This window comes from Salvia hispanica, chromosome 3, assembly GCF_023119035.1.
Source record: "Salvia hispanica cultivar TCC Black 2014 chromosome 3, UniMelb_Shisp_WGS_1.0, whole genome shotgun sequence".
NCBI classification, from domain to species: Eukaryota; Viridiplantae; Streptophyta; class Magnoliopsida; order Lamiales; family Lamiaceae; genus Salvia; species Salvia hispanica.
In genome coordinates this window covers 7,814,727-7,836,392 of record NC_062967.1, presented here as the reverse complement: position 1 = coordinate 7,836,392, position 21,666 = coordinate 7,814,727, and the positions used below count along the sequence as shown (strand labels likewise).

General features: G+C 32.8%; 3 protein-coding genes and 1 non-coding gene across 5 annotated transcripts; 1 reads left to right on the top strand and 3 right to left on the bottom strand.

Moving 5' to 3' along the window:
- Positions 1 to 7,409: 7,409 nt before the first annotated feature.
- Positions 7,410 to 8,341, top strand: LOC125212423 (VQ motif-containing protein 4-like). Its single transcript, XM_048112596.1, has one exon. It carries the CDS (start codon positions 7,548 to 7,550, stop codon positions 8,124 to 8,126), a length of 579 nt encoding a protein of 192 aa, XP_047968553.1. The 5' UTR covers positions 7,410 to 7,547; the 3' UTR covers positions 8,127 to 8,341.
- Positions 8,342 to 11,523: 3,182 nt separating this feature from the next.
- On the bottom strand, positions 11,524 to 11,603 carry TRNAL-UAG. The gene has a single exon. It is a non-coding gene; the product is annotated as a tRNA-Leu (tRNA).
- A 150-nt stretch (positions 11,604 to 11,753) lies between these two features.
- On the bottom strand, positions 11,754 to 14,773 carry LOC125212252 (protein ORANGE-LIKE, chloroplastic-like). Of its 2 annotated transcripts, none has more exons than XM_048112360.1 (8): positions 14,459 to 14,773; positions 14,176 to 14,293; positions 13,993 to 14,100; positions 13,592 to 13,678; positions 13,381 to 13,457; positions 13,138 to 13,265; positions 12,591 to 12,724; positions 11,754 to 12,083 (listed from the first exon to the last, which is right to left on the bottom strand). In XM_048112360.1, exons 1-8 carry the CDS (start codon positions 14,638 to 14,640, stop codon positions 12,006 to 12,008), a joined length of 912 nt encoding a protein of 303 aa, XP_047968317.1. In that variant the 5' UTR covers positions 14,641 to 14,773; the 3' UTR covers positions 11,754 to 12,005. The 2 variants fall into 2 exon arrangements, with proteins under 2 accessions (XP_047968317.1, XP_047968318.1); XM_048112361.1 differs by having other exon boundaries at positions 14,176 to 14,290.
- Positions 14,774 to 15,079: 306 nt separating this feature from the next.
- Positions 15,080 to 20,564, bottom strand: LOC125209106 (signal recognition particle 54 kDa protein, chloroplastic-like). The gene is made up of 15 exons (XM_048108715.1): positions 20,355 to 20,564; positions 20,147 to 20,282; positions 19,741 to 19,808; positions 19,561 to 19,662; positions 19,113 to 19,265; positions 18,916 to 18,993; positions 17,837 to 17,962; positions 17,645 to 17,747; positions 17,331 to 17,431; positions 16,740 to 16,877; positions 16,504 to 16,647; positions 16,288 to 16,363; positions 15,902 to 15,987; positions 15,687 to 15,812; positions 15,080 to 15,568 (listed from the first exon to the last, which is right to left on the bottom strand). The coding sequence occupies exons 1-15, from the start codon at positions 20,499 to 20,501 to the stop codon at positions 15,464 to 15,466; spliced, it is 1,689 nt and encodes a 562-aa protein (XP_047964672.1). The 5' UTR covers positions 20,502 to 20,564; the 3' UTR covers positions 15,080 to 15,463.
- Between the last annotated feature and the right edge of the window lie 1,102 nt (positions 20,565 to 21,666).

Below are 21,666 nucleotides of genomic sequence, written 5' to 3'. Positions count from 1 at the left end.
ATTTGAGAATAAATTAGAAAATAATACTAAAAATCATGTATGTAAAATAAAAATGGAAGTAAAATGGATATAAATTAAAAGTGGAAGTAAATTCAAGTAGTACTAAAATAGTAAAAATAAGAGAAAAATAAATATAAGAAAAAATTGGATATAAATAAAAAAGCGTGTGTAAGTAAATATAAATTGAGAGTAATTTCCATAATAAGAGTAAAAACTAGTAGTATGTATTTGAACAGAAAAAATAAAAGTGAAAATCGTGTATTATTGATCCTTTTAAAATAAAATTAAATAAAAAGACTAATAATCATAAAAGTCGTCACATCACATGCATTGCGGCCGTCGGTACTAGTCGGCTAGTCCGTGTACCGAAGACTTCTAAATAGAATTGTTTTTTTCTTAAAAAATTAAATAATACTTTTCTTGTTCGTGTAAAAAATGAAGACTTCTAATTTTTTTAATCTTGTGACTACTTTCTCAATTGTATATTTGTATCTTATTCTCCCAAAAAGAATTTAGACTAAAACTGGGCGCTGAGTTACATACTTACATACACTAAGAAGACCATATAGGCCTATACCAAACAAATCCCTTAATTCTTTAGCATTGTTCTTGGGCATATAATGGGCCTCGATTCATAATAGTAATAAGCAATTTCCCAACCACCTCATCTCCAACGTCATTAAAATTGTTTTTAAAGCATCGATTGGTTGGGGATGTAAAATTAGGGGATGCAATCCATTCCTTGTAAGTGTTTTCAATTATAAATCATGAAAGAGTATCTCATTCTTGAGGAAAAAACTTTGCTATAAATAAACAAGGGGTACTAATTTATATTAAAACAAAGAATTAATATTACATAACTGAAAAAACAATAATTACATAATTAATAACAACATAATTACATTGAGTTTGCTGGTGTTATTCGACCACTTGACGACAATTGCGCATTGGCTTTAGTGATTTCATATCTTAATTGCTCGAAAGTTTTCACTCAACATATGCAAAAGTAGAAAAAATTAAAATAGATATTATGGGATAAAATGAAAGAAGTAGAATTTGAGAATGTGTTTGAATTAGGTGAGGAATAAGTGTATTATAGATGTAAAACGTCAAAACTAAACATTTAATTAAATTAGATTGTTTATCACAAGTGAATATGTGTGTGACAAATTATTTATCACTAAGCTAAGTACGTTTACTTGCGCAAAACCAAATATTTGATTAAGTTGAATTGTTTTATCAACCATGTGTTATTACTTAAACCGAACGTCCCCGTAATTTACAACATATTCGTAATTTTTAATTTACTTATAAATAAAATAATATTGCAATCTTGATCCGTCGGAACAATCAACATAATAATCATTGATTTTTACTAACCCTTCAATAACACTGATTGCCATTGTGATTAAGAATTTTAATCAAACCCTAAATTATTAGTGGTCCGTGCGTTTAAAAGTTAATGTCCACCTATTCCTAAATTATTATTAGTCCGTGCTCCAAAAGGACCAAAACCATCTTAATAATACACTAAAATCTAAAATAGAGTAGACAATTAGATTCAATAGTATTTAAAAAAATTATCTTGTTTTATTTTTAAGTAATATTATATATATATATATATATATATATATATCTAATTTTAGATTTAAACTAAAACAAATTCAAATCACTTTTTTGAAATTTGTGAGTAAGAAATGTACGGTTTCATTCGTCCTAAAAAAAGATTAAAAAAAAGACAAAGTTGTGAATGACATAATTTTTAGATATGCGTAAAAGTAAGAGAGAGAGAAGAAAAAAGTAGTGGAAGTTGAGTGTACATGTATGGTAGACATGTTAAATTAACACAAGATAATTAATTAAGATGTGCTTTAAGATATTGATATATTAGCTCTCACTCTTTTAGGCCGTTAAATAATAGTACTCCATACCTTTTGAACTAATTCACTTCAGGCCTCAACGGGCTAAGATGGGCTTTGATGGCCTAACATGACTTTATATTATCTACCAAACAACCAGATAATTCATACTCCCTCCGTCCACGAATAAGAGTCCCGTTTTTTTTCATTTTTGTCCGTCCACGAATAAGAGTCCCGATTCATAATTACCATAAATGGTAAAGAGACCCCATATTCCACTAACTCATTTCACTCACATATCATTTAAAACTAATATATACAAGTGTAACCCCTATTCCATTAACTTTTTTCCACCGACTTTTCTTAACATTTCTTAAAACCGGCGCCATTTAGAAATGAGACTCTTAATCGTGGACAGAGGGAGTATAACTCATATATCTTGATCTTATCTTAGTAGATTGTGAAGTCCACATTATTAGTAGTGTGTAATTGGTTAGAAAATAAAAACTTTTCATATTAAGATTTGGTCTAATTTTGAAGTATGATCCAAAATGATAAAATTTATTTATTTTTTAAGGACGAATGAATTATAATATAGACAATATTATTTTAAATTTAAGTTTAATATAAATAATTAAAATAAAATTACTACGTGATGGGACATTTACAAACCTAAAAAAAGTCAATTACCTATTCCCAAATTAATATTTATCCAGGCTCAAATAGTCAATGTTTACATTCCAATATTAGACCCCCCAAATTAATATCGTGCCTTAAAGAGTCAATGTTTATAATTTCCCAACTCAGTATCTTATTCCAATCCTTCCGTGTGCATTATTAGTATATTTAAATGCAGTGCATTCATATGACATTAGGGATCCCACTCAAAATATTCAGTTATCCTTCGTACTGTGTTTTTCAAAAAATTGAATCGCATTAATTTCTAAGTTTTAGGATTCTTACACTGTAAATCTTTAATAAAAAAAATAGGCAGACAACTCTAACCATATCCATATATATAGTCACGAATGATATTTTATCGGACCGAGGCCCTATAAGTGCATTTTTGTCCTTCCATTATATTATTGACACGTGATTTCTGACACATTTCTTCTGTCAACAACTTCTTATGTGATTTTCTAATAAGTTCAGTACTTCATACATGATTAAAATTTTATCAATATTATGCTTTCTAATATAAAGTTTATCATTATCTGTATTAATTAATATAAAAATAATAAAATGAGATCATTTCTTCTTTATAAAACATATACTCCTATTTTTTACTAGTATTTTTCTTGTGTTTCTATTCACCTAATTTTTCTTTATTTTTACCTTGATTTACGAATCAATTTTATTTATTATGGGAATATTCTAAATTTTGCGATATTAATTTATAAATTTATAGTCTCGTAATTTTTCAATACTATTATTAATAAAAGAAGTTCTTCAAGGACTAAATAACTTATATCACATGCTTGAATATTTTTAAAATAATACTCATGTTTCAGTTTTATCATGAATAGCAAGAAACTATGCAAATTTATATCTAAAGATTGAATGTATATAATGTGGAAAATTTTAGATTGAGCTAAATTAAAAATATTCAATAACATATCAATCATAAAAATCGTCTTAAAGTTAGGCTTAGAGTAACAAATTAGTTCGATTATATATAATGTAGTTATATTTTTAATGTCAGTGTTTTTCAAGAAAATAATTATTGTATAATTTAGTTAAATGCGTAAAAGATATTTTTTTAGCTTTAGTTGCTTTAATTTTTTATGTTCTTTCAATCTAATCTATATATGTTGTAAATTAGCATATATATATATACAAAATTATAAATTATCAAAAATAAAAGTAATTACTCCATCCGTTCGCTAACAATCATCTCATAATGGCATTTTTGTTCGTCCACCATTAAATGTCATATTTGTCTTTTTTATTATTTTTGATAATTACCCACACATTCCAGTAATTTTATCTCACTCAAATTTGATTTTAAACTAATTTATAAAAGTGTGACCCACCTTTTACTAGTCTTTTCAACTCACTTTTCTACTCTCTCCGTCTAATTCAAGACGTCCATATTTTTTAACGGTACAAGATTTTAGGTGAAGGTGTTGTGTATAATAAATTAAGTATAGTGAAAAATGTGATTTAATATTTTAATGAGGAGAGAGGAGAGATGGATATTTTTCAAATATGGAAAGTGAACATATTGACTATCACAAACTAAAAAGGAAAGATGGACATCTTGAGTGATAGGGGAAGTATTAAAACTCGTCCCCGGTCAAACAACACCTTCTATTCGTAGACGGAGGGAGTAAAATACTATAAGATTTGTGACCCATATATATAATACTCCCTCCGTCCCACTTTAGGAGCCCCGATTGAGTTCGGCACGAGTATTAAGAAATGTAAGGAAAAATTGATGAAAAAAAATAGTGGAATACGAATCCTACTTTTTTATATTAATTTTATAATAAAATGTGAGTGAAAAAATGTTAGTGGAATGTGAGGCCTAATACCATTTATGGAATATTCCAACCAGGACTCCTAAAGTGAGACACTCGGAACTCCTAAAGTGGCACGGAAGGAGTACTCATTTTGTCCCATGGTACTTGACACACTTTCTTTCCACAGTTATTTTATAAAAATAATTAATAAATATTTAAAATAAAGAAAAAATAAAGCAAATTAGAAAATAATAAATAGAAATCAAGTAGTAGTAATATTGTAGAACAGATTGGAATAGAAAGAGATGAGCTGGATATGAGATAGAGTCGTGGGTAGATTAGTAGAAAATGGGGAAAAAATTTGTGAGGCGACTAAGGTACGACTTAATTAAGGAACACCTATAGAAAAAATTGGTGACCCGTGACCGGTCCAATTGAAGTTTAGAATCGACTAGATATTGGTAAAGACATTTTTTTTTCACTTTAGAAAAACTAAATTTTGAATTTGTAAAATTTCACAAAAGTTTATGATATTCGAAATAAAGTACTACGCCTTTATAAGTTGTTTTCTACAAAATGAAAGGGATTCTTTTTTCTTGCTTTTCTTTTTTATCTGGAACAATGCTTTTCTTTTTTCTGAAAAAGATATTTCTAGTATTTTATTATATATGCCTGTATATCGACTGTAATTACAGTATATTTTAAATTATGTTTTTTATGTAAATCGAAGGTAGAAGTATTACTATATAATAGGATGTTTAAGTATTCGTGATTAAAATATGCTCACATGTATAATAAAATATACTTAAGTACTCATGATTAAAATAGACTCAAGATTATTCAGAGATATTATTGAATCGAAATTACTCGAGATTAATTTATCTCAAGGAGAATGTCAAATCTGAAAAAATTCTTACATAATATTATTCGAATATTAAATACGATATCATCTTAACATATCCAAACAATATTCATAAAATTCAATTATACGATACATCCAAATACTATTCATGAAAGTCAATTATAGATCTTATTTCCGAAATAGTAAAACTCGTATATATTACTACTTGAAGATAATTTAATCTTACCTCTGTCCCACTCTAAGTGGAACATTTCCTTTTCGGTATGAAATTTTATATAGTGTTATTTTGTGTGTTCGGTGGAGAGAAAATAAAGTAAGAAGTATAATATAATTAAGTATATTTAAAATTATATTTTTTATGTACATATCACAGGTAGAAGTATAATATAATAGGATGTTTAAGTATTCGTGATTAAAATCGACTCACATGTACTCCCTTCGTCCAATAAATATGAAACGTTTGCTTTTCGGCACAAGATTTTATGTAGTGTTGTTTTGTGAATTAAAGAAGAGAGAATAAAGTAAGAGAGGGGGAAAAAGTAGAGATAAAGTTATTTCTATTTTAAGAAACGTTTCATTTTTAATGGGGCAACGCGAAAAGAAAAACGTTTCATTTCTGGTGGGACAGAGGAAGTATAATAAAATACGTTTAATTATTCGTGATTAAAATAGACTCAATATTATTCAAAGATACTATTGAATCGAAATTACTTGAGATTAATTTTATCATAAGGAGAATGTCAAATCTCAAAAAAGTCTTACATGAAATTATTCCATTATTAAATACGATGTCATCTTAACATATCCAAACAATATTCATAAAATTCAATTATACGATACATCCAAATACCATTCATGAAAGTCAATTATAGATCTTATTCCCGAAACAGTAAAACTCATCTAGTAACATGCTACTCCATATTACAACTTGAAGATAATTTAATCTTACCTCCGTCCCATTCTAAGTGGAGTATTTTCTTTTCAGCACGAAATTTTATATAGTGTTATTTTACGTGTTTAGTGAAGAGAATAAAGTAACAAAGAGTGAAAAAGTAGAGAGAAATGTTGTCATTTTTAAAAATGTGTCTCTTAGAGTGAAACATTCCAAAAATAAAAATGTGTCATTTACAATGCAACGGATGAAGTAAGTAATTATTAATATCGCAGAAAAAAATTTTGGACTCAGTATCATAGATAACCACATATATCAAGTAGACACATAGTTGAGAGTTGGATTATTTAAAATTTTTATCTGTGAGTGACTGAGTGGTAAAGTAGGTGTTACGATGAAAATTATGACTGAGTAATAGAGAAGATAAATTGGTTGAAAGGGACAGCAATTAATTAGTGCAGCATTGTATACAAAGTCTTAAACAGTGAGGCAAATGTAGTAGTCTTGACGGTCAGCATTGAAAGCGCCATTTAGAGTCAATGACAAATTTTTGAAACTTGTTTTGACATTTTCCTCTCCTTCCAAATTTTTAATTATTCATTTTATTATTTCCCCACTACCTTCCTCTGAAATTCCATTTACCGCAAATAATACTCTGGCTCCAGTTGTATTTTCTGTGATTTTATCAATTTATTGCAATGTTTAAACATCTTATCAATAACTCTAAGAAAGTTCAATTTTCGATATTATAACATCAACGTATTATTCGAAAATATACATGTAACAAAGTGCACCACGTCAAAATTAACAATATCCGACCATCCTAAACGTTGATAACTTATTTACCTTATTCAACTTATCCTTGTTTTGCTCGTGAAACAACATTTCCCCTTCAATTACTTATGAAAAATATTGTTTGTGAATTGTGCCCATATGTTTTTGTGCCCATCATTTAGTAGTTCTAACTGAATTTAGGATAGATTGCTGGAAACAATCATGAATCAAAGTCAAATTGTAGTTAAAACCGCAAGTGTATAAACTAAAAATCATTTGGAAAACAACAAAATTTTGATTTATTCACAATTATTCCAAAACGATTTTATTTGCCTACATCCACCAAACATCTTGGCCGTGAAATGATTGAAAATCAATCCAAAATTTATATTTTTCCTAAACTGATTTTACCGAATTTAAGCATGAATTTTTTATCCTGTTTTGAGAAATAGAAAAATACAAATCTTAAAGTTGACGCTGTAAGTACGGTTAGGGTGTGTTTGAAATGAGCTCAAAAAAGGATTCTTACCAACCAGAAAAAGTTACACTCCAGTGATGCAATAACACACAACCTAATCCCAAATTAAATCCTCCTCTCTCACTCTCTCTGTTAAATATCTTCTCCTCCATAACAGAGTAACAGCAACCCCTCTCTCTCTCCGTAAGCTAGGAAAAAATACAAATACAAAGCCACTAAAATGGAGAACTCTTCCCTAATTCAAGAATCCCAAATCCCCAGCCCCACCGCCAATCCCCTCCGCCACCGCCCCTCCTCCATCCCCATCACAAGATCCGACCCGAACAACCCCTACCCGACCACCTTCGTCCAGGCCGACACCTCCTCCTTCAAGCAGGTCGTCCAAATGCTCACGGGCTCCACCGAATCAAATCCAACCCGCAGCCCGATTCCGCCCATGAAGACCGGCCCGCGAAAGGACAAGCTGTACGAGCGCAGGAACAGCCTCAAGAACTTCAAGATCAGCCCGCTCGCCCCGGGCTTCCTAGCGGGCTACTCGGGCTCGCCCCGACCCGCCACGCCCGAGTCCCTCTCCCCGAGCATCCTCGATTTTCCGTCGCTCACGCTCAGCCCCGTCACGCCCCTCATACCCGACCCGTTCAATCGCGGGGCGAGCAACTTGAACACCTCGGCCGAGGACAAGGCAATTAAAGAAAAAGGGTTTTATTTCCACCCATCGCCGGTTAATACTCCCCGGGATTCGGAGCCCCGCCTTTTGCCATTGTTTCCGGTCACTTCACCCAGAGTTGCCGATTCTTGAGTGAGTTCTTGTTTTTTTTTTCAATCAATTTTCATTAAATTGGTAGCTGTGTTTCGATATGTCATGTACCATTCATTCTCATGTTGTATAATCAATCACAAAGATTTGATTTTGGGATGAATCCATGGAAAAAATTTGGAGGAAGAGTAAATTTAAATTAAACTCATCTCATGTATGATGTGTAATTAATTAATGGATTTATCTTTCTTTCTTAATTAATTGCTTGCCCGCCTTTTTCAAACTTCTTTTATTCTCTCGAGATATTAATTAGGCTTATTTTTCTACGCATGTTCAAGAAAGTCGTCGAGGCGACTGACATTGTTGCTGATACGAAACTTTATTAGGGAATTAAAAAATAAAATAAAAATAAAAATTGGGCACATGATTAGAGGAAAAAGAAAGGGTATTTGTTGAGTGGGGTTTAACCAAAATGGATTAGCTGTCAGCGAAAGAGTGAAAGGAGGGGGAAAGGAATCTTGACTCATTTGTTGCATCTCCTATGTGGGGTGGGACGAAGATGCCGATTTTGACATCGAGGTTTTACTATGTGCTTATCATCAAAATGTTACTACTCCTTTGTCCTCTATAATTAATGAGACAATGATGCCAAGCTTCTTGACTTCTACTCATTTTTGGCCTACATTTTAAATTTCACGGGTAAAGTAGGAAATAAATTCGACAAATTATAGTAAGTTGACGATGATATCAACATGAAACGGTCTTTTTATTTGTTGTGGCATTCAATTTGAATTGAATTCTTTGAAGGTTTCTTGGCCGTTGATGGAGAAATGCATGACTTTGGCTAAGGCTTTTACATGTTGGAATTAATGGTGGTTTTTTTAGTAAAACATGCAAATTAAAGGGGTGAGGGATGGTCCCAAAAATGTAGTTGATCGTTGAAATTGGGTAGGATACTTTAAATTCAACTTTTGAAAAAAAAATGGAGTGGGGGAGAAGATGATGATGTTTCTTTATTTTTGTGTGTCCGAAACGCACTCAAGGATCTTTTTTGACTATAGAGGTGATTGAATAGTGGGAGGGAGAAAAGTGTGACTTGTTGTGATGATTCAAGCCAAGAAATAGATCATCAAATAATTAAAAGGGACAGCCAGTTTGAATGTAGGAAAAGCAAGAAAACAAGGCGGTCTTTCTGTGTTTTAGCTTTCCTTGGTTTGTTGTGCTTGTGGGTCCACTTTTCTTTCTTGCTTCTTCAACGATATTACTAATCCAATGTGGGTGGAGTTTGGGATGTCACTAATTCTCCAAACGATAGTAATCCAAATAGTAGTAGTAGTGCTATTGATGGAGTTTCGGTTTTCATTTTGAATAAGACTATGACTGAAAATTTCTAACTCGATAGTATTTTAATTCGATTAGCCTGCAATTTAAATAGGGCTGATCTGAATCCCAAATCGACTGGTTCGTTGGATTAGCCCTATTGTCTCTTCGTTCACCTTGTTTAGAAATTAATTTGATAAACTACACAAAAATAAGATATAATTAACTTTAGTCTATATGTATAATATATACACATTATTTTTTTTAATATAATACAATAACAAATAAACAAGTTGGAAAATTTAAGTTCAATATAAGAATTATTCTTAATTCCAAATTATATTTTGAAATTTATCGAAATATGTTTATATTTTTCATTTTAGTTTTACAAATTTTAAGTTATAATCACCTATTTTTTTAAAATAACTGTTTATAAACGATATGAGTTTTAACGCACGATTGGTTAAGTAAAAAAGAGAGAGATTGAAAAAACAAAGTGATTGAAATATTGTTAGTGGAAAAATAATGTCTTACCTGAAAAAAAAATATTCTTAAATAGAAAATGCATAATTTTAATGGACACACCACCATAAAAATAGTTGTTGATTTTAAAGAAAGGAAGGATTATTTTTTAACATGCCAATATTCATTATAATTCTTATATATTAAATCATATGATTACTGAATATATATAACATTATTTTGATCTAATGTCGTATTTTTTAATTTTTATAATACTAATACTTAAATGTGTTTAAGTTTATGTTTGTTATATGATTAGTATATTTATTTTTTGTTATATATTAAGTACTATGTAAAATTCTTAGTGTGATTAGCATATTGAACTAGTCTCAAATTGGTAGGTTGAAAGTTAGGATTGTAAATATAATAAAATTTCAACCTAATTGGTGTATACCTAATTAATTTACCATGAGTAGGACTGGTCCATAATCTGATAAGTTGTCTTCATTGATATGCCTATATAGAATAAAGTTTTATTAATATGACAGGATAAAACACAATAAATTCTTCCTTACTAAACTGCTATGGAATCTTAATTTGAATCACTCATTGAAGTTAAAACGAAATATCAATAGCGCTATTACTAAATATCAAAAGAAAAATATTCGTGTGCCATTGTTCGCGGATAACATTTGAGAAGCAAACTACTAAAATGCAAGTAAAATAGTAGTATGTAATTATCTGAATTAGAAGTTCTTATGATGAGTTGTAGAGAAAATGCCTAAGATTATTGATTGGCAACGAGGTAGGTCATTACTTTTACGGCATCCACTACCCTGTCTCAAGACCACAACTCCATAACCCTGCAGGCCACAAACATTAAATTGCACTATTCACAACTATCAACTATTTTAGTCGTAAAATTGAAAACGTTGAGCAATTATAATACGAAAAAATAGTTGTACGAAGATATATGAAGTATCAAATTTTGAAAAATCCATATTGTAATGTGGAGCGTTTTTTCCACCCAATTAAAAAGATATTATGTGAATATAGGTCGAACATGACCCCAAAACTCATCTCAGTATTTCTTATAACCTCGGTTCACACATATAGGTCGTGAGCACGGAGACTGAGGGGTCGGCGACTGATAGAAGACATTTTCCGGTGATTCTTGGAGGTCGACGGTGGGGTTATAAGGATTTAAAATCTTTAATGATAACTGGGATAAGCTTTGTAGTAGTATGTACAAAGATTATTACTAGAATAGGTTATGGTGAAGAAAAAGTTGAATCATGCATTGAGAATATTAGTTATGGACAAAAAAGTTACAACCGAAAAAGAAGAAATCTTTAACTTTGCAACAAAGATTATATAGATTCTCATTCAGAAATACTAAGTACTAAGTTTTTAGGAATGCAACTTATATTATTTTTATATAATTATGTTTATCATTTTTAATATATTTTTTCAATAAATTTTGAGATATAATTTCTCAATGCACTCTCGATCAAAAATCATTTTTGGTATATAATCATATACCAAATGCAAGTGTACATGATTGAATAAGAGAAATCCAAACTGAAGAGGAGAAATTAAAATTGACTTTGCATTAATAGTCTGACATTATTATTTAAATTTCTAAAATAAAAAAAATTGACAGCTGTGGGATTTGAACCCACGCCCTTTCGGACCAGAGCCTAAATCTGGCGCCTTAGACCACTCGGCCAAACTGTCGTTGTTAATAGCAATGCATAATTTTTCATATAAAAAGGTTTTATTTTAACGCTGGATTCTGTCAAATACTAGGTGTTAAAATTGATGCGAACACTCAATCCTTTGAGGCTGAGGATTGTAATAAATAAATAAATAAAATAGAATAGGTAATTTGGAATAAATCGCGCGGTACACACGAGGTAGCATTTGTTAAATATAATTGTCGTTCGTTTGAGGACGTCCACGCTCCTTACAACTCTTTTCATAACAAACATAATATACAACGTTCGATAATACAACATCACATTGTAGAAATATGATCAATGGGGTCAGCTGAGCTTGATATTATTTCAAACAAGACAGTTGGGGTCGAGGTACTAGAATTGATCCAATCAATCTAAGCGGCCTAGCCGCCCTTTCCCTCTAGTCGAATGGTTCAATGCGAGGGTCATGCTCACTAGCCATTATCATCCCGGTGCAAAGACAGGTGGGGCACATTACCTATAATCAAACCAAAAACTAATCAGTAGAAAAAAACTCAGCAAACTCACATCACTACATCAGTTCAATCTATCCAAGAATTCTATTCCTTTCACAAAGGAATACAACAATACAAAAGTGAATAAAAACCCAAACCACGCAAACTCACATCAACCAATTTTTAATTATCCTAACTTCCACATGTGTTTCAATGTTAAAAAGGCTACATCACATTGAAACCATCAAGTTTCATCCTGAGATTTGTTTGCATTGTGGTAACATTAGATATGGCATAGAAGGTCATTTCTATAGCATCAAAAGCTAAATCATTAAATATAAGTGAATTAGTACTAGCAGTGGATAAGGAAATAGTGTAAATCTTTTCCAAAGAAAGCGAAAGAGTCGCATGATATCCATCTAAAAAGATTTCTTTTGCTTGATTTTATTCTTTGTTCTTTTTTCCAAACTGTATAGATCATAAACCAGCCGGAGAGGTGATGCATATGATAGAATCACATAATTAAATACCTTTCCAGAACCAGAGCAATTTTGACACCTTCTAGTAGTTGGTGCATTCAACGGACGATCAGTAGCGCTTGTCACAATGGGTTCAATGGACACACACAAACCGCTTGCTGAACAGCGGGCACATGACAAGTAACCTATCCAAAAATATAAGAAAGGATGAAACATTATCTATGAAATCAGTCAAGAAAAGGCTTGGACCACAAAACTTCAAGTATGCAAAAGATTACGAAGTAATGGTGTAGTTTGAGTCTACAGATTTCTCAAACTAGAAAATATTCGTTAGATCTGTAATATAAGTAGTTATCTTCAAATTAGGCCAACCGGAGAGAAAAGATCGAAGGCCTAACTATCATAAAGATAAACTGTTTCAACATTTCTTTACTAGTTTCAAATGCAACAAGAGAAACTCTTAAGATACCAAGTATTAGTGCACAAAGTTGACGACTTTGCTATGTTGGAATGCGTAGCATTAAGTATGGCACTAACAAGAAAGTCGTGATTTAAGCGTTCCTAGTTTTGGGATTGATAATTTAATGTAAATAATTACCAGTTCCATGACAATATTTGCATCTTTTCTTCTCTTGCTGCTCGACATTGTTAATCTCTAGCAGCATCAACGCTGAAATAACCCCCACCGCCCCACCTGAGAACGAGGCTACAATAGGATCTACCTGACTGGAACAATCAGAGCAATTGCTAAATTATTCCATGCAAAATCAGGTTTAGCTCAAGAGTGACAATATTGTGATAACAAGAACAGTTTTGGTTTAAAACTTAAGCATTCGTGTACCTTAGTTGCATAGGCAAATGCATTTTGCTTATAAAGTCTTCGTACGAAGTTCCTCCTATACCCAATTTTAGCTCAAGCTACAATGTAAAAAGATTTGATATTTTCAGTTCATCCCTTTGAACTATACACAGAATCCCCATAATTTCTTGCATCGATCATAAGTAACAAAACAGGCAGAAACATTTACGGAATGCTGCTAATAGAAACTTACAGTTGGTGCAATGAGACCCCCAAACACAATAATTCCAGATATGAACGAAAAGCTTGTCAAATACAGCTGCTTCAGTGTCTTTGGGGTCTATTTCAAGAGAATGGATAACCGTGTTAGGTACTACTGCACAAGATATTCAAAAATACGACGCAACACAACTGAATTGGTAAGATGTTTTCCTTTCGACCAATAGGTTGGGGATTCAAGTCACCTCAAGAAAAGTACTATAGGATATTCAGAAAATATGGTAACATCATGAAAAAGAACGTAGAACAAAATAACAATTGAACCGGGAAAAATATGAGTATGTTATAAATGTCTTGTGCCTCCGCGAAAGGAAGTCCCACAAGAAACAAGTAATTAAAGAATGAAGATGAGCTGAAGTTCATGAGGAGAGTTACCAGATGAGGAAGAAATGGAATTGATGATGGCATATCCGGCATCTCATGTTCATCATCAGGCTCCCATTTCATGCTTTTAATGCGTTGTTGAACTCTCAGCCTCCTCAACTTGAGTGAAAGAAACAGATAAATATTACTAGTACTATTGAAAAGAAATAGATTGATTAGGGGGAGCTTACTTACTTCTTCCATAAGAAGAAAAATTTTATTGCGTCGGCTTTTAATGCTGTCTTGGATCTCCTGCAGCTGCATCTGAACAAAATCCTGAACAGTCTCTGGCCCTTCTATAATGCAGAAACTGCTGCAGCTAAAAAAAATTAATCTTAGCCATACAACATCAGCCAATTACAAGAATTATCCACTAATGCATAAACTATTAATATTCTCAAAGCAATTCAGAAATGAAATTCCGCAGAAACAATTCTCAACCCAATTGATAGTATATAAAATTAAAAGAAGAATTAACCTCGCGGCGCTGTCTCCAGGAGCGGTGGAGGCATCATTTGGAGAAGATGAAGATGCAATGAGCTTGGTTCTAGAGCAGGAGAAGAAGAGGCGTTTTGGATATGCGGAGAAGATGAGGGGTTTGCCGGAAAAGTTAAGCTTGTAGTTGTAAGAATGGGGCAGGGGAGAATAGAAAGACGCCATAATGCTTTAGCAGCTCATCCAATTCTTAGATAGAGAAAGAGAGGTCGGCGTGGACAGGGGATGGGCGAGTTTGATGAATTTGTCTGAAACCACTGAAGACATTCATGGAATTCTTTAAGGTATCTTTTAACTGGAAAAACTACTCGTCATCCTACCTTCCTAAATATTTAAATCTCCATATTTTAAATATTAATGATATTTAAATGTCCATACTTTACACATTAACAATTATTTAGTTCCAAGTTTTGGACTCCAAATTAACAAATCAGTTCAAACGTTTGTTGTCCTAAACTCATAATAGACATTTTAACAGGAAGTGCAAATTAACAAATTAATAGTATTAAATCACCTGTAAGGTATAGAATTAATAGTACTATATCTCTTTCTATCCTCATGAGATTTGAGTATGTCAACAGTTTCATTTTATCTAGTTAAGGCAAGACAAAAAAATTTACTCATTTTATACAACACACTTACAAATTGGAGAGAAATATGCATGCATCAGTCACAAATTACTACTACAATATACTAATTGAGAGTGAAAAGAGAAAACGAGATATGCTACAAGAGGAAGAGTCTAAACAAAGCATGGTATGTTCTTTCCGGTGATAGAAATGCTGTTCACGTAGCTGGGAGACAGCACCATATTGTTAGACACGAGCATTCCCTCCTACTAGAGATAGTCTGCTTATGTTGTTGAATTATGTTTCCTCCAGCAACAACAGTTGACATTTGACAGCCATTTTCTTGTTAATAATAGCAGGAAAGTCTTGAATAGCAGACTTTGTGATGAACTGTTGAATTTGAAACAAAGAGTTGCATATTAATTCTTATCCCCAAAGCCACGAGCAATAGCGCTTGCAGCCAAGTCTGAAAATTGCTTCCTCGAGTCTGCTCTTTTCTTTCTTCTTGCTGTGCCAGGGGGAGGCTGAAAGTTACGAGAAAAAGGGCCACACATCACAAGAAATTAGAGAAACTTCGGAAATCAAAATTGATATGGCAAAAATGGTCACAAAGACACAAATAAAGCAAACAAACATGATCACCTTCTGTTCTGCCCTCATGGCCTGCTCAAGGTTGCTCATTGAAGGAAGCGACCCACCTTCCATAATATTCATCAAGTTCTTCATTCGTACACGCATTTGGAAAATTTGAGCAACAAGTTCACTCACCTAAAAAAGAATGCAGACAGTCACAAAAAAGATATGTATGGGAGAGAGTAATATCATTTCGAGCTACCAACTTATCCCTCCATATACACCTGCTGCTCTGTTTTTCCAGATTCTTGAGCGACTCGTTTCCTCCTTTCAGGCGATTCCGCCAATAGTTCTGGTTTTTCCCTCTCCTCTGCATTGAGATGACTAAAATCAGATACAGCCCTCCACCATCAGAGGCAGCATGCACCAGGAACTCAACAATTCAATCAACACCATTTATTTTAACAATGAAATCTAGCTTGATTAATGGGAGCATAAGAGAATTTAGAAAGATGCTTAAGTTTCAATAATCTGGCCACTTAATATTCTTAGAAGACACATAAATCAGCCAAGATGCTCTACACTTCCTTGTGATTGTGTAAAAGGAGGATGTTGGAAGAAAGAATGTAAACAATATTAAGTCTTGGTAAAAGGAAGAGAGGTAAATTACCTGGGGTCATTGCTTCTATCATGGACTCCATTAATTGCAAATTCTTTTCTGCATCTCGAATTTGTGCGGGAGTAACCTATTTGAATACCATTAATTTGGAGATTGTTTATGATCCTAAAATGCCTTATAGAAACTTATATTATCTCTAAACATATCTTTGCATTTGATGAACATGGATAAATATTTACTGGACTTGTCTCACTTGCTTCCTAGTACCTTTCCCATGCCCGGAATCATTCCAATTACACGAGACATTGAGCCCATCCGTGCAACTGTACGAGTTTGCTTCAGGAGGTCATTGAAATCAAATTTTGCACTCATTATCTTCTTCTGCAAGTCTTCCGCCTCTTCTTGTCGTATCTACCCAATTCATCAGAAGCCGAGTAATGATTTTACGGTATAAATAAGACGTACATATATACAGTTCAGATGATGGAGAATATGGTACTCACAACTTCTTGGGCTTTCTCCACAAAAGATAAAACATCACCCATTCCTAAGATACGTCCGGCCATGCGATCTGGATAGAAAGGTTCAAGGTCGTCCATACGCTCCCCCCTTCCCACGAGCTTAATTGGCTTCCCCGATACCTATATCAGGTCCATGCCCATTGGTAATTAAACTTTCATACCAAAAAAAATCTCCAAGTACTCTTGCACCAATGTATACAAAGTACACAAAATTGAAAATCAAGAACAACATCTCTAGACAACAAGTAGCAGAAATGAGGTTGGTAAATTTGCTTGGATTCAGCAATGGCTGAAAATCTACACATACAAGAACAACTTGCTCATATATGTAATCATAAACAAAAATACTCAAAATCCTCTACTTCTTTAAAACTTCAATTCAAGGGGTTTTAATCCAAGGCATGTCTATTATTAAAACAAGAATTTCCCACCAAAAACACTCTATATCACGACAAAGCAAAATGTTACATCTCTTAGAAAGTTCAGTTAACCTCGGCTTACATATGTCAAATCTTAGAATGAGAATGAAAATGCAATATGGGAAGGAAGCTACAAGAGGTAGAGATCTCTGACCTCTTTTACACTCAAGGCTGCTCCGCCTCTAGAATCCCCATCTAGCTTTGACAAAATTGCACCAGTAATTCCAATTTCAACATTGAATGTTGTGACCAATGCTAAATAACAGAAAAGGAAACTATAAGTAAAATAAATTTTCTTTCTTATAGCAGGAAACGCTGCATTTGATCGCTTAAGTAACTGTCAAACCATGATTCTTAAAAATTATCAGCATGATACGGAGAAAGCACATTCTATGATGGGAGTTCAAGAGGAAAATTCAGATAGATAAGTACATAAAAGGTAGTACTCCTGTTAAAGACTATATATACCAGCAGCTTCTTGTCCTGTCATTGCATCCACAACAAGCAAAACCTCGGTGGGATCTAGTACTTTTTTAACATCTTTCAGTTCATCCATCATAGCTTTATCTATCTGACAAGAAAAAAAGTTTTCTTATTGGTTGAAAGAAGAATACTTGGTCATAAGTTCAAAATATCATGGCTAAAGAGCGGGAGTCTTACCTGAAGTCTTCCAGCAGTATCCATTATAACTACATCTACATTCTTCTTCCTGGCCTCTGCCAATCCTTGCCTTGCTATTTCGGCAGGTTTAACATCTGTTCCAGCTGCATAAACTGGAACCCCGACCTTTTCAAAGCTTACATGTCAGTATTGAATCAAGTCAGGAGAACGACTATAAGGATAAGAGACAACAAATTAATTTACTTAAAGATACAATATTGAATATAGCTAGCCAACATGTTACAGAGTATACGTTTCCAGTGATGTTATGACATATTTTAGCATACTTACACATTCACGCAGGACACTCATTACAAACCAGAAGACTCACTCAGATTCAAGTGGTAGGCTTGCAATAGAGGCTTTGAGGGAAAAACTCTACAAACAGTTCATACTATTCTTTGTGGGGAAAAACTGGTCAAAATAAGATACTAACAAATATCTTCATGAATCATGCATGCCTAACTTCACTTCAGATAAGCTTTTAGTCCCATATCAAGCAATCATATATGTACACATTCAACCAAATATTTAAGGGCAAGAATTGTTGTTTAGCTGGTGAACTATATGGGACCAGCATTTATTTTAAAGTTTTCAGGTGGGATGGATGTGGTTAATCAGAGATAGAGTCGCAACTAATGAGATAATTGAATATTTCAAGTTAACATGAACTCGGACAGGATAAAAACACTGACATCCAATCTTCAATGTTAATTCACTTAATTATTTATGTCATTCATCTAAATGCATTGAGCATATAAATGCCATCTTATCATGTGTAAACTATCATTGATATCTCATTTGACAGTTTTAGTAAGTTATATATTGTCAAACATCAACATACCAGCTAGCTGTGTATTATTAGGCTATCTGATGCTCAACGAATACATGAGATATAATGCAATGATTTGAAAGGCCTTCTCAAGATACACAAATGCATCCACATTATCACCTCAGCTTAATTTGACCTCATTCTCATTTCAAAATGTACTATTTTATGTTAAAGGAGATGATGACCTATATTATTGACACAGAATTTAACACTAACATTGGAATCTTAAACTCGGAAAGAAAGCTACCTGTTCACCCAGAATAACCAGCTGGTCGATAGCAGCAGGTCTATATACATCCCCGGCAATTAGCATGCAACTCTTCCCCTGTTGATCATATCATTATAGCTCAAGCAAGGTCAGTTCAAAGGCAAACATAATTTAGACTGTAAAAATTTGGAGGGAGGAGAAGTCTGCTAGAAGAAATATAAATTCAAGATGATCACCAGCTTTTTCAGATATAAAGCTAGTTTTGCACTGATAGTTGTCTTTCCAACTCCTTGCAACCCAGCCAACAATATGACAGTTGGCTTGGTTTTTGAAAAGACCAGCTCAGAAACTTCTCCTCCCATTAGTTTTACTAGCTCATCACTAACTATCTGCATAGGTTACAGAAATATAATGATCATTTAAGGGTATTGTTCAACATCATGAAATTTTCTCTACAATTTTCTCCAAATAACACATAAATATCAACAAACAACTTCAACCAAAGCAAGGGCCTATATGCATATGAAAGTTCATAAAAAACCTACAATATGTATTTTGACTATAAAAACTATGACTTTCCAATACAAATAATATAATGTAAGTGCACTTGAAAATGAAGAAATAAGAAATGACTAACTCAATATACTATGCAAGACCAACTATGGCAGTAATTAACAAATATACCTTCACTAATTGTTGATCTGGTTTTACTCCTCGGATTAATCCAGTGCCAACAGCTCGATCGCTAACCGCCTGCACAAATCTTCTAACAACAGGAAGGCTGACCTGCCAACAATGAATAAAATGTATGTGGGACACAGATTGGAAATCACAATGTAATTATCAAACAAAAAATAAGTTTACATCTGCTTCCAGAAGAGCTCTTCTAATGTCTCTCATAGGTTCCACAATGTTTTCCTTGGTCAAGACTTCTGTATATCAGAAACGTCAGAAACAAGATTAGTTAAACATGGCAAATCCCTGCATCTAGCTTCCTAGAATTGACAAAGCACAAAATCATCACTTCATAACATTAAAAAAAGTGGAGCTTATTTCTGCTTGAGACCTTATGCACTAGTTATTGCAGTTGCCTAGGTGATTAGATCAACTCTAGTTGTTGTTATACACTTGCTACATGAGACCTAAGGCTTAATACAAGAAACGTGGTTTGTATACTTATGCATCTATACATGATTAGCTGATGAATACTCCAGCTGAATATGTAAAAACAGCATGAACAAATCAGGAAAAATAGAAATAAGCGAGAAACCTTCTCCCTTGAGCTTGTTCCAAGCGGATTCTAGGCCGCTGGTGAGCTGCCCAAACATCTCCGCTCTCACAACGCCTCGCATTTCCCTTCTCTGAACGGCGCTGCTCCTAGAGTTTATAACACCCCACACCTCTCTCTAAATCATCAAATATAAATAAATTAACAGTCAACAAACAATGAGTAGAGTCGAGGAAGCAGCAAAACCCACCGCGAAGGAGTTGCCGGCGGAGAATGAGAGCGATTGCGGCGAACCGTAGCTCCTGGGGAATAGGGAGCTGCGGAGTGGAAATTGCGAAATTTGGAGTGAGGTTGAAGCCGGGAAATGGCGGGAAGCAACGCCGGAGATCACCTCCATGATTGCAGCTTTCAAGAGAGATTCTGTTATCCGCTATTTTATCTCATCTCATCTTTTTTTCTTTTTCCATCTTGAACAACCTTTAATTTTGCATTAAACTAAATTTATATAATCTGTTTATACTACTACTCAATAAATAAACAACCTTTAATTTTGCATTAAACTAAATTTATATAATCTGTTTATACTACTACTCAATAAATAAACAACCTTTAATTTTGCATTAAACTAAATTTATATAATCTGTTTATACTACTACTCAATAAATAAACAACCTTTAATTTTGCATTAAACTAAATTTATATAATCTGTTTATACTACTACTCAATAAATAAACAACCTTTAATTTTGCATTAAACTAAATTTATATAATCTGTTTATACTACTACTCAATAAATAAACAACCTTTAATTTTGCATTAAACTAAATTTATATACCTCTTGTTATTTACAAAGTGCTTGTATATAATCTAAACTTATAGTCCAAAATCGAATGAATTAGAGTCATAGCTAAAAATTAACACATAAAGAGAGCCTGAAAGTAACACCAAAATATTTTAGTTTTAATCTCTCCTGTTATCGTTAAAGGTCTCATATTTCCGTATTTGGACGGTCTTTAATAAATATCCCAATTCACTTTTTCCACTTTTAGTAAAAGGATGCAACATTCCATTAATTTATTCTAATCACAATTATTATAAAATTTTTATATAAAAGTGAGGTCCATGTTTTACTAACTTTCCCCTCCCAGTTACCTTCACAAAGTCAGATAATTTTTTAAAACTCGCACTAATCAAATATAAAATATTTAATGGGACTAGAGGGAATATGCTTTATTAATTTATTACATAAAATGAAATTGATAATATTAGTGCGTACTGTTGATACGAGTAGATTTTGCCAAAAGCTAGAATGTGCAAATAGTAACGAACATTTTGTCAAAAGCATATATGATATGATAATACAAATAAAATGATGGTTGGAATCGTGTTTGGGCAATGGACTTTGACCAATATAAATATGATGAGACATTTAATTTTGAAAAATTAAATGCAATAGCGACGATCTACTTTTGAAATAGATGTCCGTAGTATATTCATTTTCTATAAATCGATTCCCGGTGAGTGAGAAATTATAAATTAAATTTTGTCACAGTGGTGAACTAT